Below are 12,588 nucleotides of genomic sequence, written 5' to 3'. Positions count from 1 at the left end.
TACCACCAAAAACTAAATAAAAGCCAAACTCAGAAAATCAAGGGTCATATGTTTTCCTTTCATATGTGTAAGGTAGAGAGGAAAAAGGAAAAGGAAGTAAATGGGGATCTCATGAATATTAAAGGACATTCCTTGGGCTCAGTAAAGAGACCACAGAAAGGCTGGAATGGAAGGAAAGAATATACTGGGAATGATATTGGCCAAATTATCCATTAGGCACAATTATAATGCACCAATAAAAGAAAGAAATGGTGCCGGTCATGCTGGTGCACAACTATAATACCAGTGGCTTGGGAGGCTGAAGCAGGAGGATCTCAAGTTCAAAGCCAGCCTCAGTAATTTAGTGGGCCTTAAACAATTTAGTGATACCCTGTCTCAAAATAAAAAACAATAATAAAAAAAAGGGCTGGGGATGTGGCTCAGTAGTTAAGTGGCTGTGGGTTCAATCCCCAGTACATAACAAACAAACTAACAAAAAACTAAAGGAGGGAGTTCATGCTGAAATGAAAAAATGCTATTTAATGCAAAAATATACAAATGAATAATACTCACCAATAAAGATAAATGCATAGGCAAATTCTAAATTCTCTAATATTGTGATGATGGTACATAAATCACTTTTAACTCTTAAGAATTTAAAAGTATATTCAAATAACTATATTTGTTATTGAATGTACACATAAAAATGATGCAATTACAGCATGAATAACATAAATGTGAAGAGAGAGAAAAGTACAGAATGTATGTAATCAAATAATCAGCTTAAAGTAAAAAGTTACAACTGTTAAGATATTTTATGTAACTGCTATAGTTTGGATCTTGATGTCCTGAAAGGTTTGGTCCCCATAGTGGTGCTATTGAAAAGTGGTGGAACTTTTAGAAAGTGGGGGCCCAGTGGGAAGTCTTTAATCACTAGAGGCATGCTCTAGAAGGAAACTGTGAGACCCTGGCCTCTTCCTACTCTCTTTTACCTCTTGGCCATGATATCCCTAATGAACATAGATTAAAAAAAAATTCTCCAAACAAACAAACAAACAAACTAGCAAACCAAATTCAATAGCATACATCATGAAAAAGTGAGACTTATCCCTGGGATGCAACAATGGTTACATACATAAATGAATAAACATGATATGCCACATTAACAGAATCAAGGCTAAAAATATCAAAAGACGCACACACATAAAAAAACCATTTGATAAGATTTAGCATTCTTTCATGATAAAAATGCATGATATAGAAGGAAGAAAATTAGGTACAGAAGAAATGCACTTCAACATAATAAAGGTAAAATATGACCAAACCACAGCTAACATATTCAACAGTAAAACGCGTAAAGCTTCTTCTAAGATGAGTAAAAAGATAAGCTACACATTCTCACTTCTATTTAACATAGTTCTTAAAGTCCTAGCCAGAGTAATTGAAAGAAAAGGAAATACTGCAAGATGCATCCAAATCAGAAACAAAGTAGTAAATTTGTTTCTGTTGTCATATGATATGATCTTATATATATAAAATTCTAAATACTACACACACTCACACACACACACACAAAACCTGCTAGGATGAATAAACAAATTTAGTAAAGTTGCAGAATATAAAATCAACATACAAAAATCATTTGGATTTCTATGTAACAACAACAAATTCTCTGGAAAAAATAAAGAAAGCAATCCCACTTACAATAGCATTGAAAATATTATTTAACATTCATAATACATATGTAAAATACATAAAATACTCAGGAATAAACTTAACCAGGGAGGTGAAAGATTTGTACAAAGAAAATTATAAGAGAAGACATAAATAAATGGAAAGACAGCTCATGCTCATGAATTGGAAGAAATCTTTTACTGAAAATAATATGCAGGTTCAGTGCAATCACTATCAAGTATTAAAAGCATTTTTCACATAAATAGAAAAAGCAATCCTAAAATTTGAACCACAAATGATCCTGAAGAGTCAAAGCAATTTTGAAAAAGAAGAACAAAGCAGGAGACATCACATGTCCTGACTTCAAACTATATCACAAAGCTATAGCAATCAAAATACAATGGTACTGGCGTAGAAACAGAACCCAGGGTCCCTGGAATGCAAGGCAAATGCTCTACCACTGAGCATTTGGAATGCAAGGTCAATCATAGTCTCTACAGACCAATTTAATAAAAAGCAGAGTTAAGTTAGACCTCAGACAAGATTGTATGTACTACTGACATCAAAAATATGTTTAAAACTTTTGATCCTTTTTGCTGAGCTGAAAAGCATGCTTTTGTAGATTTACGGCTACATATTAAGTACCAGCCTATGCTTATCTATTTAAGTAGATACCATATCTGACATGGCAGTCAACTGGCTAATTTCACTCTAGTTGAACATTCTCTACCACAATCATGGTATGTAATGCAGGCTTGGACTTAATTTATGACTTGGTCTTCATAAGCCCCCATTTAGAGAGGCCAGTGATGGCACTTGGGGTCTCTAGCAATAATGTCAGTTTACACCCTATATCTAATGGCCCTAGAAAAGTCTAGTTCCAAGTATATGAATTTTTAAAAATTGTTGAGATTCAATCACAAAGCACCCTGTTATTTCTCTTTATAATTATATTGAGAGCTTTCCATGCCTCTCAAGATATAGTGTATTGTGGAATTACTGTTCATAAAATCATGTCAGGCCTTTCTCCCAATTTTGGAAATATTCTTTCCTAAAACTGAAGGCATATTTCTGATCATGTCACACAGGCTCAGCTGATACTAACTCCAAGCTGACATGTTTACTTCTTCATTATTTCCATATCCATTAGCTGTCCATCAGAATAAAATCCAAAGTAACTGTTCTCTACATTACTTATATCATTAGCCTGTTATTCATTTTGCTTTTTAACCATTTGCTCTGTTTTTAGCAGAATAAAATGTTCAGCAGCAGTTTAGAAAATTGAAGTCATCCATCATTACTGTATCACATCTCTATCAGTTTCCTGATCAGTATTAAGAACTGCCACTGAGTGCTGGGTGTGGTGGTACACACCTGTGATCATAGCCACTTGGGATGCTAAGGCAGAAAGAAGGACTCCAAGTTCGAGGGTAACTTCAGCAATTTAGCAAGGCCCTAAGCAACTTAGCTAGACCCTGTCTCAAATTTAAAAAAAAAGGGGGAGAGGGGTCAGAGATTAAGTCAGTATTAAAGCACTCCAAGGTTCAATCCCTAGTACCAAAAAATTAACCATAGTAGTTGGTATTGCTTTGGCACCTCCTACAATTAAGTCACTTCTGATCACCTCTCATTTTATCCTCATTCAAATGTGTACTATCATGCTTCCCCAGGTTTCTTACACTCAGTAGTATAAATTCTTATGTTAATTTTTATGTATCTAATCCTCATTAGAAGAAATAGTAATACATTTCACAGATGAATATTATTTTCCAAGCCTCAGTAAAACTGCTTAGAAAAAAAGTAAAAAATTTTCTTACATGGTCATAAATAACAAAAATTCGATTGTCAGAACCTGACACTTCAGAATGCTTTAGAATGCCTTCTACCCAATTTCTGTTCCTATTCCTAGTTTTTAGCCCTATACCCATGTTAATAGGTACAGAAAACAAAATGAGACAATTATAGAATTACAAAACTTTTTGAGCAATATTGCCACCATTTTAAGAAACTTACTGATCTACAAAATAATATTAATAGCTTGATAAAGGAAATGGTATAACTTTATACAAAATGATGCTTAAAGAAAGGTTATTTATTTTCACATATAAATATTTGAACCTACAACTTTAAACATTTTTTTAAGGGATATGGTCAGCAAAAGTATTATGGTTCTGTAAATTTCTGTAATGTTTAACAATTTAAGTTTATAGTTGGTAGGGTTTTTTTTGTGAATGAAAAATGAGCTTTTTGAAATATGAAGGGACTGATGGTGTACTTGTTCTATTTGTTGTGTCAAAAATCAATCTACAGGGGCTGGGGCTGGGGCTCAGAGATAGAGTGCTCGCCTAGCACGTGCAAGGTGCTGGGTTCAATCCTCAGCACCACATAAAAGTAAATAAATAAAATATAGTGTCCAACTACAACTTAAAAAAAAAATCAATCCACAGGGCTGAGAATACAGCTCACTTGATAGAGTGCTTGCCTTGCATGCAAAGGCATGGGTTATCCCCAACACCATAAATAAATAAATAAATAAATCCACTGAACAATTCTGAACAATTTATAAAATCCAGAAATAGGGCTGGGGATGTGGCTCAAGCGGTTGTGCGCTCGCCTGGCATGCGCGGGGCTCTGGGTTCGATCCTCAGCACCACATAAAAAATAAAGATGTTGTGTCCACCGAAAACTAAAAAATAAATATTAAAAAAAAAATCTGGAAATAATTATCAGCTATCATATATACATATATATATGTCATATATATACACACACACAAAATATGTGTATCACATATGTATTATAAATGTTAAATAATATTTTGTATATTTATTACATTTGTTAGAAAATACACTTTTTAATATAATGATTAGAAAAAGATTTTCCTTTAAAGGCACTGACATAATGTACAAATTTCCACACACATTCCCAAAAAAATCTAACCATTCAGAAAAACTGTTTTGTTTGATAATACTGGGTATTAAACCCAATGCCTCATGCATTCTAGGCAAACACTCTACCACTGAGATGCATCCCCAGCCCTTTAGAAAAACTGATTCATAGTAATCAAATTTACCAAAGATGGCTATTTAACACCAAATGTAAAGCATTTTATGAGCAAAAATTTATACTGATCTATTACTACATTCTCATTTTAGTAATGAAATCTGTGTAGGAAGCAAATGTTCACATGGTAACCATGGAATCATAACAAGGTAGAATTAATCAGACATATATTGAAAACACAAGAATATGCTCTCATTTACTATACATGTATCCCCAATATGGCTTTTAGCTGAAAAGTAAATGACATGTTTAGATTGGCTGGGTTGAGTACTTATACTGCTAATTTTCCCTCTGTGGCTAAGGTGATACGTGACAACAGGGTGAATCTGTAAAACATAAAGCATTTGTGGGGAATTCTAAGATATGCCTGGGAAAAAGAACTACCAAAAGAAGTGGACTTCTTACAGACATATGAGAAAGGGGGCTAGAATTACTGTTGTTGCTTTATATTAAAGGGAAAGGTGTTTCTTACAGTCTAGCAAGGAAGATGTGAAAGTGTTCAAATGTACCATCCTCTCTTTCATCCAAATCTTTTAATGTGATCTCCCCTCTATTTATAACATCTTCCTTTCTATCTTTATTCTTCTTTGATAGCACCTGGCATCTCTCCTCACCCTTCTGCTCCCCAGGTTTCCTGTCTTTTGTCTGACTTTACTTCTCATCTTTTGGTCTTAACGTAAAAGCAATTTCTTCCAGAAAGGCCTTTCTGACCTCCTAGATATGACACTCAAAGCATCTTGTACTTCTTCACGTCCCTTATCCCACATTCAGCAGAAACTAAAACTACAATATAATGCAAATCTTACAAAAGAATAAATGTTTCAGTCTTGCTCTACCTGGTATCTTTAGTGCCCAGCACTGTGCTTCCATACTGATTCTTAATAAGTAATTAGGATAAAGTTTAGCTACTTAACAGAGATCTTCAACATTGAGTGGCTTAAAAAAGAAGTTTATTTGTCACTTATGTAGTAGTCCGAGGAGCACATTCCAGGTCACTTAGGCACCCACGTTCCTTTTATTTTGTTTTTCGCCTATGGTGTTTTCCTCATCCACATGGTTGAAGTTTGGTTGCAGGCAATTCCAGCTCTAGGGAAAGGGAAAGACCTTGGAGAAGCACATATTTAAAATTTTGATGTCCTGGTCTGAAGTGGCACACATCATTTCTGCTCTTGTTCTGCTGGTAAGAACTTAGTCACTGGAGGGCCTGTGAAATGTTATTATCTAGGAATGGGCCCAGCTAAAACTCTGTTATTATTATTATTATGAAAAGAAGAACTGATATTTGTAAAAAAAATGAGTAGTCTTCACCACAGCATGGTTGTATGCTTTTCTTTAGCAATATACAATACCTTAAAAAAAGTAGGACAGTTAAAGAGTTTGGTAGTTTCCTGTGTAACTAAAGAACTAGAAATCTTAGGATAATGGAAAGGGAATGATTTGAAGTCGCAGGCCATTATTATAACTAGGCTAATAAGAAATCAATAATAATAGATGCTACCAGTTAACATTTATTATGTGTCAGGTATTATTCAAAGGGCTAAGAGTATACTGACTTGTTGAATATTCATAATTATTGAGGTAGGTACCATTATTCTGTTTTACACTTGAGTAAATAAAGGCACAGAGATTAAGTAATTTGCCCAAAGTGATACAGCAAATTAGAAATCCAGCTGGGTTCAAAACTGGTCAGAATTAATCTGGTTCCAGAGACCATATTCTTGACCACAGGATTACACTGCCTCAATGATAACAACTACTATCTATTGAGTATTTAGTCTATTCAGATAGCATACTAGTATTTCACATTTTTCACCTTATTTAATCCTGATAAGGATTAGATGCTTCTAAAGTAGGTATTAATTTTATTTTACATTTAAAGCGTCTTAAATTTAGTTAATTATTGCTCAAGGCCATATAGCTTATAAAAGAAAAACAGGATCAAATCCACCTCTGTGTGACTGTAAAGTCCATTTCTTATGTTTAAATTTCTAAATTTTTTATTGAGGTAGAATTCAGCTATTGAAAGTTTACTTCTGCTTCTTTCCATTAAATTCTTCCTGCAGAGGCGATCACTGTTCTGATATCTATTATCATAGATCTGTTTATTCTTGAAATTCAAATAAATGGAATCTTGTACTATTTACTTTTGTGTGTAGATTTTTTTCTTTCAATATGTCTTTGAGATTTATCCATGTTACTGGATATTAACAGTTCATTGTTTTTACAGTATTTAGTTGTCTGAATATACCAAGATACTTATTCATTCTTGTACTGATAGACATCTGAGTTGCTTCCAATTTTTGGCTATGGATGAAAAAAGATACTATAAACATTAATGTTCTTTTTTTGGTGGATATATATATTTTTATTTCTCTTGGTTAAATACCTAAGAGTAGAAATAAACTGGGTTAAACAGTAGATGCATGTACAGTATTGAAAGGAAATTCCAAACAACTTTCCAGGTGGTTGCAGATGTTTTACATCATTTGGTGTTGCCAATCTTTTTAATATTAGCTCTTCTCGTAGGTATTTCTTTGTGCTTTTAATTTGTAATTCCTTGATGACTGAAGAAGTTGGATACTTTTAAATGTGTATATGACCATTCCCATCCATTCTGGAAAGTGTTTCAGTGTTTTCCCTGTTTTAAAATTAGGGCATTTGTCTTTTTATATTGATTTAAAGTGAACTCTGAATTTTCACTTATAACTTCTGTCATATATATATTAATAGCACTCATTTCATTATCTTTTTTTTCTTTTCTTAATGGTGAGTTCTGATGAGCACAGTTTTGAATACTGATCAAGTCCAACTTATTGACTTTTTCTTTTCTTTCCTTCCTTACTTTTCTTTTGCAGTTCTGGGGTTTGGGCTCATGGCCTTATGCATACTAGAAAAATGTACTATCAGAGCTATACCTTCAGCCCCTTAACTTTTTCTTTTATAGTTAGTATAGTTAGTGCTTTTTAGGTCCTAAGATATGTCTCTTTATCCTAAGTTCATGAAATTATTCTCATATTTCTTTCGTAGGCTTTATAGTTTTAGTATTTATATTTATGTCTATGATCCATTCTGACCTAATTTTTATATGTAATATGAGGAGGGGACTGATTGAAGTTCTTTTTTCCCTATTGTACCATTATCATTTGCTAAAGACTTTCTTTTCAACACTGAATAGCTTTCACCCCTAATTAAAAATCAATAAAATAACTATATATTTTAACAGACTGTATATGTGAATATACTTTAAATTATATATGTGATAAAATATGTAGTCCACTCTGTTCTATTACATATATATGAACTATCCTTTTGGTTCTGTTAATATTGTAACGTAGTAATAATTATTGAAATCATATCATGCAAGTCTTCCAATTTTATTCTTTTTCAAGATTATTTTGTCTCCTCTAGGTCCTTGACATTTCCAATTAAATTTTAGAGTTAAGACTGTTGATTTCTTTAATTAAAAAAGGGAAAACTTACTGGGATTTTTGTTTGGGTTTGCATTAATCTACAGATCAATTTGGAAGCACCTATCCATTCATGACCATGGTACATACCTACATCCACTTCTAACTTGTCTTGGCAATAAATTTTTACTGTATAAGTCTTCTTTTTTTTTTTTCACTAGGTACTCCACTTTTGATGTTGTTGTAAATACTTAACACTCTTTATTTTCCAATTGTTTGCTGCTTAAAATATATTTAATTTTGCATACTATCTACACCTTAAGAGCTTGCTAATAAACTAATTAGTAATAAATACTTACTTCTCCATTTATAATTTGCCTCCCTTATATTTTTTTCTTACCATATTGTATTGTATAGTATATTCATATAATTGATGAGAAGTGGTGAAAGCAGATATCTTTACTTGTTCTCATCTTTCTTTAAAATATTTTTTTAGTTATAGATGGACACAATATATTTTATTTTTATTTATTTATTTTTATGTGGTGCTGAGGATCGAACTCAGGGCCTCATACCTGCAAGACAAGTGCTCTACCACTGAGCTTCAGCCCCAGCCCAACCTTGCTCTCATCTTAAGGGAGAAAGCATTAATTTTTAAAACATTTAGTGTAATGTTAGCCATATAATTTTCTTTTCTTTCTTTCTTTTTTTTTTTTTTTGGTACCAGGGATTGATTTACTTAAATAGTAAGTCAATAAAAAGTCAAATAGTAAATTATTTAAACTTGGTTAACAGTCTTTGTCATGACTATTTAATTCTGCAGTTATAGTGCAAAAACAGCCAAAGACAATTTTATTTTCAAGTCAGAAATGGGTCATGTGGCCAGAGGGATTTAGGAGGCTGACCTGTAGTCTATGTCCACAAGGGATATCTTCTTTCAAATTATGGCAGAACTTCTTAATTCTTTTAGGTTTGGGTTTTTCCTTTACTAGGGTGAATCTATTTTGGCTTTGATTTAGTTCAGTGGTGTGACCTTAACTCAACGACTTGGTTTTATTTGTAAAATTTGGCATTTATGATGTTTCAACTGCATGCTGAGGTACTCAGCAAGTTACCTGTGTCTATGGCTGGGCCAGAACTCCAACATTGCCCAGAACTTTGAAATTTCTGGTAATTTCCTTTCTACTCAGCCACATAGTAGCCAGTTTTTAAGCTGCAAATTTTTTTCCATTATATGTTGAGTTTGCTCTTTGCAAAGGAGTTGAGGGAAACCCTCAGTCTTTGGCTAACCTTTCTGAAAAGATTCCTTATCTCTGGTATTCTGCCTAAAAAATTCCACTGTAGCAACACTGAACTTTGATATATGCCTACTTAGCTCAGCATGATATTACCACAGTTTTAATGAATAAGTCTAGGCAAATACTGGGGGTAGGCAAATTTGAGAGCCTAGGCAAATAATGGGGCTAACTGTGAATATTTCCTTTCTTTCAAGGATTACAGTCTTGTGCTTCCTGCAATTCCATGCCTGGAAAGAGCTTCATACATATTTTGTCCAGTTTTTTAATTATGTAGGGCATGAGGGCAAGACTATTACCAATTATTTCATCATGGTTAGAAACCTAAGTTTATCTATTCAAAGTGTATATTCTTAAATAATTCATAAAGTACTTCTATACTGGGATTCTTTATTGGAGAAAAATAGTAAATGAAAATAATTATTAATAATCTGGAAAAACATTAACAGGGGTTAGGGAGTAAGAAAACTGAAAGAATATGAAGTTGTCAAATAATGAATGGGAATGCTGATTTGAGAGATGAAGGACATGATAACAAGCCCCTGATATAGCCACAGGTATGGATGGCTGAACCACAGTAGTTTTTCTACATTTTGCAAAAAGGGAAAAGAATGATCTTTGATGGCAAGAATGGGTGAAAAATGATACAAAATAAGCAAACCAAAATGGAAATTTAAAAAAGCAGAAAAAAGCAAATTGAGGAAAATCAAATTTAAATTTTTCTTCTTAAAAAAATAACTACAGGGATTTGAGGGTATAGTGCAGTGTTAGAACACATGCTTAGCATGCACAAGAACATGGGTTCAATCTCCAGTACCGCCACCCAATCCTCCAAGGACAAAAACAAAACAACTACAACTATAGGATATCCAGGGAATTGTTGGGTTAACAGCAAAAAGTAAGATCTGTTGTAAGGCAAAGATGGAGACATAGATCTGGGAGTTATTACTATAAAGATTTTTATTGAAGCAACAGAACTGGATGAGATTATCTAGGAAGGACATGTACCGTAAGAAGGGAGGTACAGGTAGAAACCAAAGGATCCCAGTATTTTAGAGTCAGGCAGACAAAGATACTGAGATACTTAAATACTGAGAATGATGTTCAGAGAAGTTAAAGGCAAATATATTTGGTTCAAATTTTAGATGTTATAAGCTATATGACCATGAGAAGATAAATCTTTTTGTATCTGTTTTTTTCTTCTACAAAAATATGGTGATAAATTAAAAAATGGTGATAAATAAGAGAGGCAACTATCAAGTGGAATGTGAAAAGGACCAAACAAGAGTATGCAACATAGAGAGGCAGAATTTTTTTGACTGGTAGGTAGTATATTCTATTTTGTTTTGCTTTTTTGCTTGTTTATTTTAGGCTAGGGAAAGGATTTAAACATGTTTATATGAACAGAAGGAGCCAAAGGGATGGGGCTAAAGTATATGAAAGAAGTCAGAGAAAGAAGCTGAAAGTAAATAAGCCCTTGGAGATGGGATGGAAGAAAAAGCTGAACCCTGAAGGTACATGTTTTTCAAGAATTAAGAGTCCAACTTAGAGTGGAAACTACAAATTTATAAAGGTATCAGATATACATTGTGACGCTATTAATTAACACTAAGTAGTCCTGGAGTAAGAAGTGACAAGGCACATGGTAGAAAGACAGGGAAATAAGAGTGCTAGAAGAGAACACTGAATCAGCAAGTGACTCTTTGGATCAATACACTAGTAAATAGCAACAAGAAGATAAAACTTTATTCTATTCCTGACAAATAATTACAAATTTAAAATTAGTGTTGTTAAAATAGTAATATCAATATATTAATGGTTTTAATGTCTAACTCTTCGAAAATATTAATCCCATACAACTTTTTAAGGATACATTTATATTCATTTATAAATTCAATATCTGGTATAAAGACATCAAGACTCTTGAGAAATTTTTAAATATGAAGGCTTAAACATCTCACCTTACTTGTGCTGCACTATTTTTATTCTATCACAGAGCTAACTAACCATGTATATATAAAGTCATTAGCCCAAAGCTCATCTCTTGATACTTAAATTAGTTTCTTTAGAACATATTAACTTCTATCATTATGTTAAACAATTCTACCTATAAAACTAAAATAATAATCTATTTCATAAGTTGTTATGAGGTTTAAATGAGTTTAAGTATAAAGTGCCTAGAATAATATCTGATAAATAGTAAACACTACACAAGTTACCCATTATTATATAATTATGAACCTGTCACAGAATGACTTTTAAATTCATATTAACTTAAAAATTAAGTATTACTAGAAAAATAGCAAATAATATAGCAGTATGATTAAAAATGTAAATAAGTATTACATATTTTAACAATGATCTTTGCATAATAAACAAAGACAAAGAAAGCAGTAAGTTTAAACAAAAAAAAGGGTTAATTTTCTCTAAAAATGTAATTAACTTTTAAAAGAAAGGGATTTCTTTAAAAAATTAAAATATAAAATTTATTCAAAAGCAATAAATAACAGCTTCTATGCAATATGAGCTACATATAATAAGTAAACACAGCACAGTACCAATAATTCCACTTTTTTCATCAGGACATCTTCTTTTAATTACAAGTTTTCTCCCTAGAGTAATGCAAAATAATTGATTAATATCTGAAATATTCTTATATTGATTTAACATTAAAAGTATACTGTAATAGTCAGAAACATAATTTAAAGCAAGAATGAGAAATATTTAAGTCAACTGCAAAATATGAATCAGAAAGTCAATAATAGACCACATGGATACAGATAGCAAGTAATTCTGGAGGAGTAGATGGGAGTACAGATTAAACTAAAGTGATTTTAAAACTCAAAATGGCATATCAAAATAACAGATGTAGGCATCAGTGTCCTCTTATAGTTCAAAGGCACATGAAAAAGAAAAAAGTCTTAAGGATAGAAAGAAAAAGAAGATAGATGTTTGTATGCACAACAAAGAAAAGTAGGAAGATAGAGGAAAAGGAGATTTAAAAAATACAAGTTAAATATTTTTGTCATATCTTGGACTTTACCTGGGCTATGAATTTGAAAATATTATCGTGTACCTAGGTATTTCCCTATATTCCTGCTTCATCTCATTTTTGGCCTATTTTTGTTTTCCCTATAGCCGATTTTCTCACTTCTAATTTTTCATATGTA

General features: G+C 32.4%; 1 protein-coding gene across 11 annotated transcripts in view; it reads right to left on the bottom strand.

Annotated features, from left to right (window-relative positions):
* Window positions 1-5,649: 5,649 nt before the first annotated feature.
* The window catches only part of Ccdc18 (coiled-coil domain containing 18), a 102,525-nt gene continuing 95,586 nt past the window's right edge, over window positions 5,650-12,588 (bottom strand). For 10 of the 11 annotated variants that reach the window (XM_058585247.1, XM_046461909.2, XM_046461925.2 and 7 more), the window contains one exon: window positions 5,650-12,030. In XM_058585247.1, the coding sequence (XP_058441230.1) occupies window positions 12,016-12,030 (15 nt within the window). In that variant the 3' untranslated portion in view covers window positions 5,650-12,015. The remainder of the gene's footprint in view (window positions 12,031-12,588) is intronic. The other variant, XM_046461877.2, reaches the window with a different exon arrangement.

Source organism: Marmota monax, unplaced genomic scaffold (genome assembly GCF_021218885.2).
Source record: "Marmota monax isolate L192 unplaced genomic scaffold, Marmota_monax_Labrador192_F-V1.1 WCK01_AAM20220418_F8-fsc00070, whole genome shotgun sequence".
Lineage (NCBI taxonomy): Eukaryota > Metazoa > Chordata > Mammalia > Rodentia > Sciuridae > Marmota > Marmota monax.
Note: the sequence above shows the minus strand (reverse complement) of the source record. Positions and strands in the feature narration are given on the sequence as shown.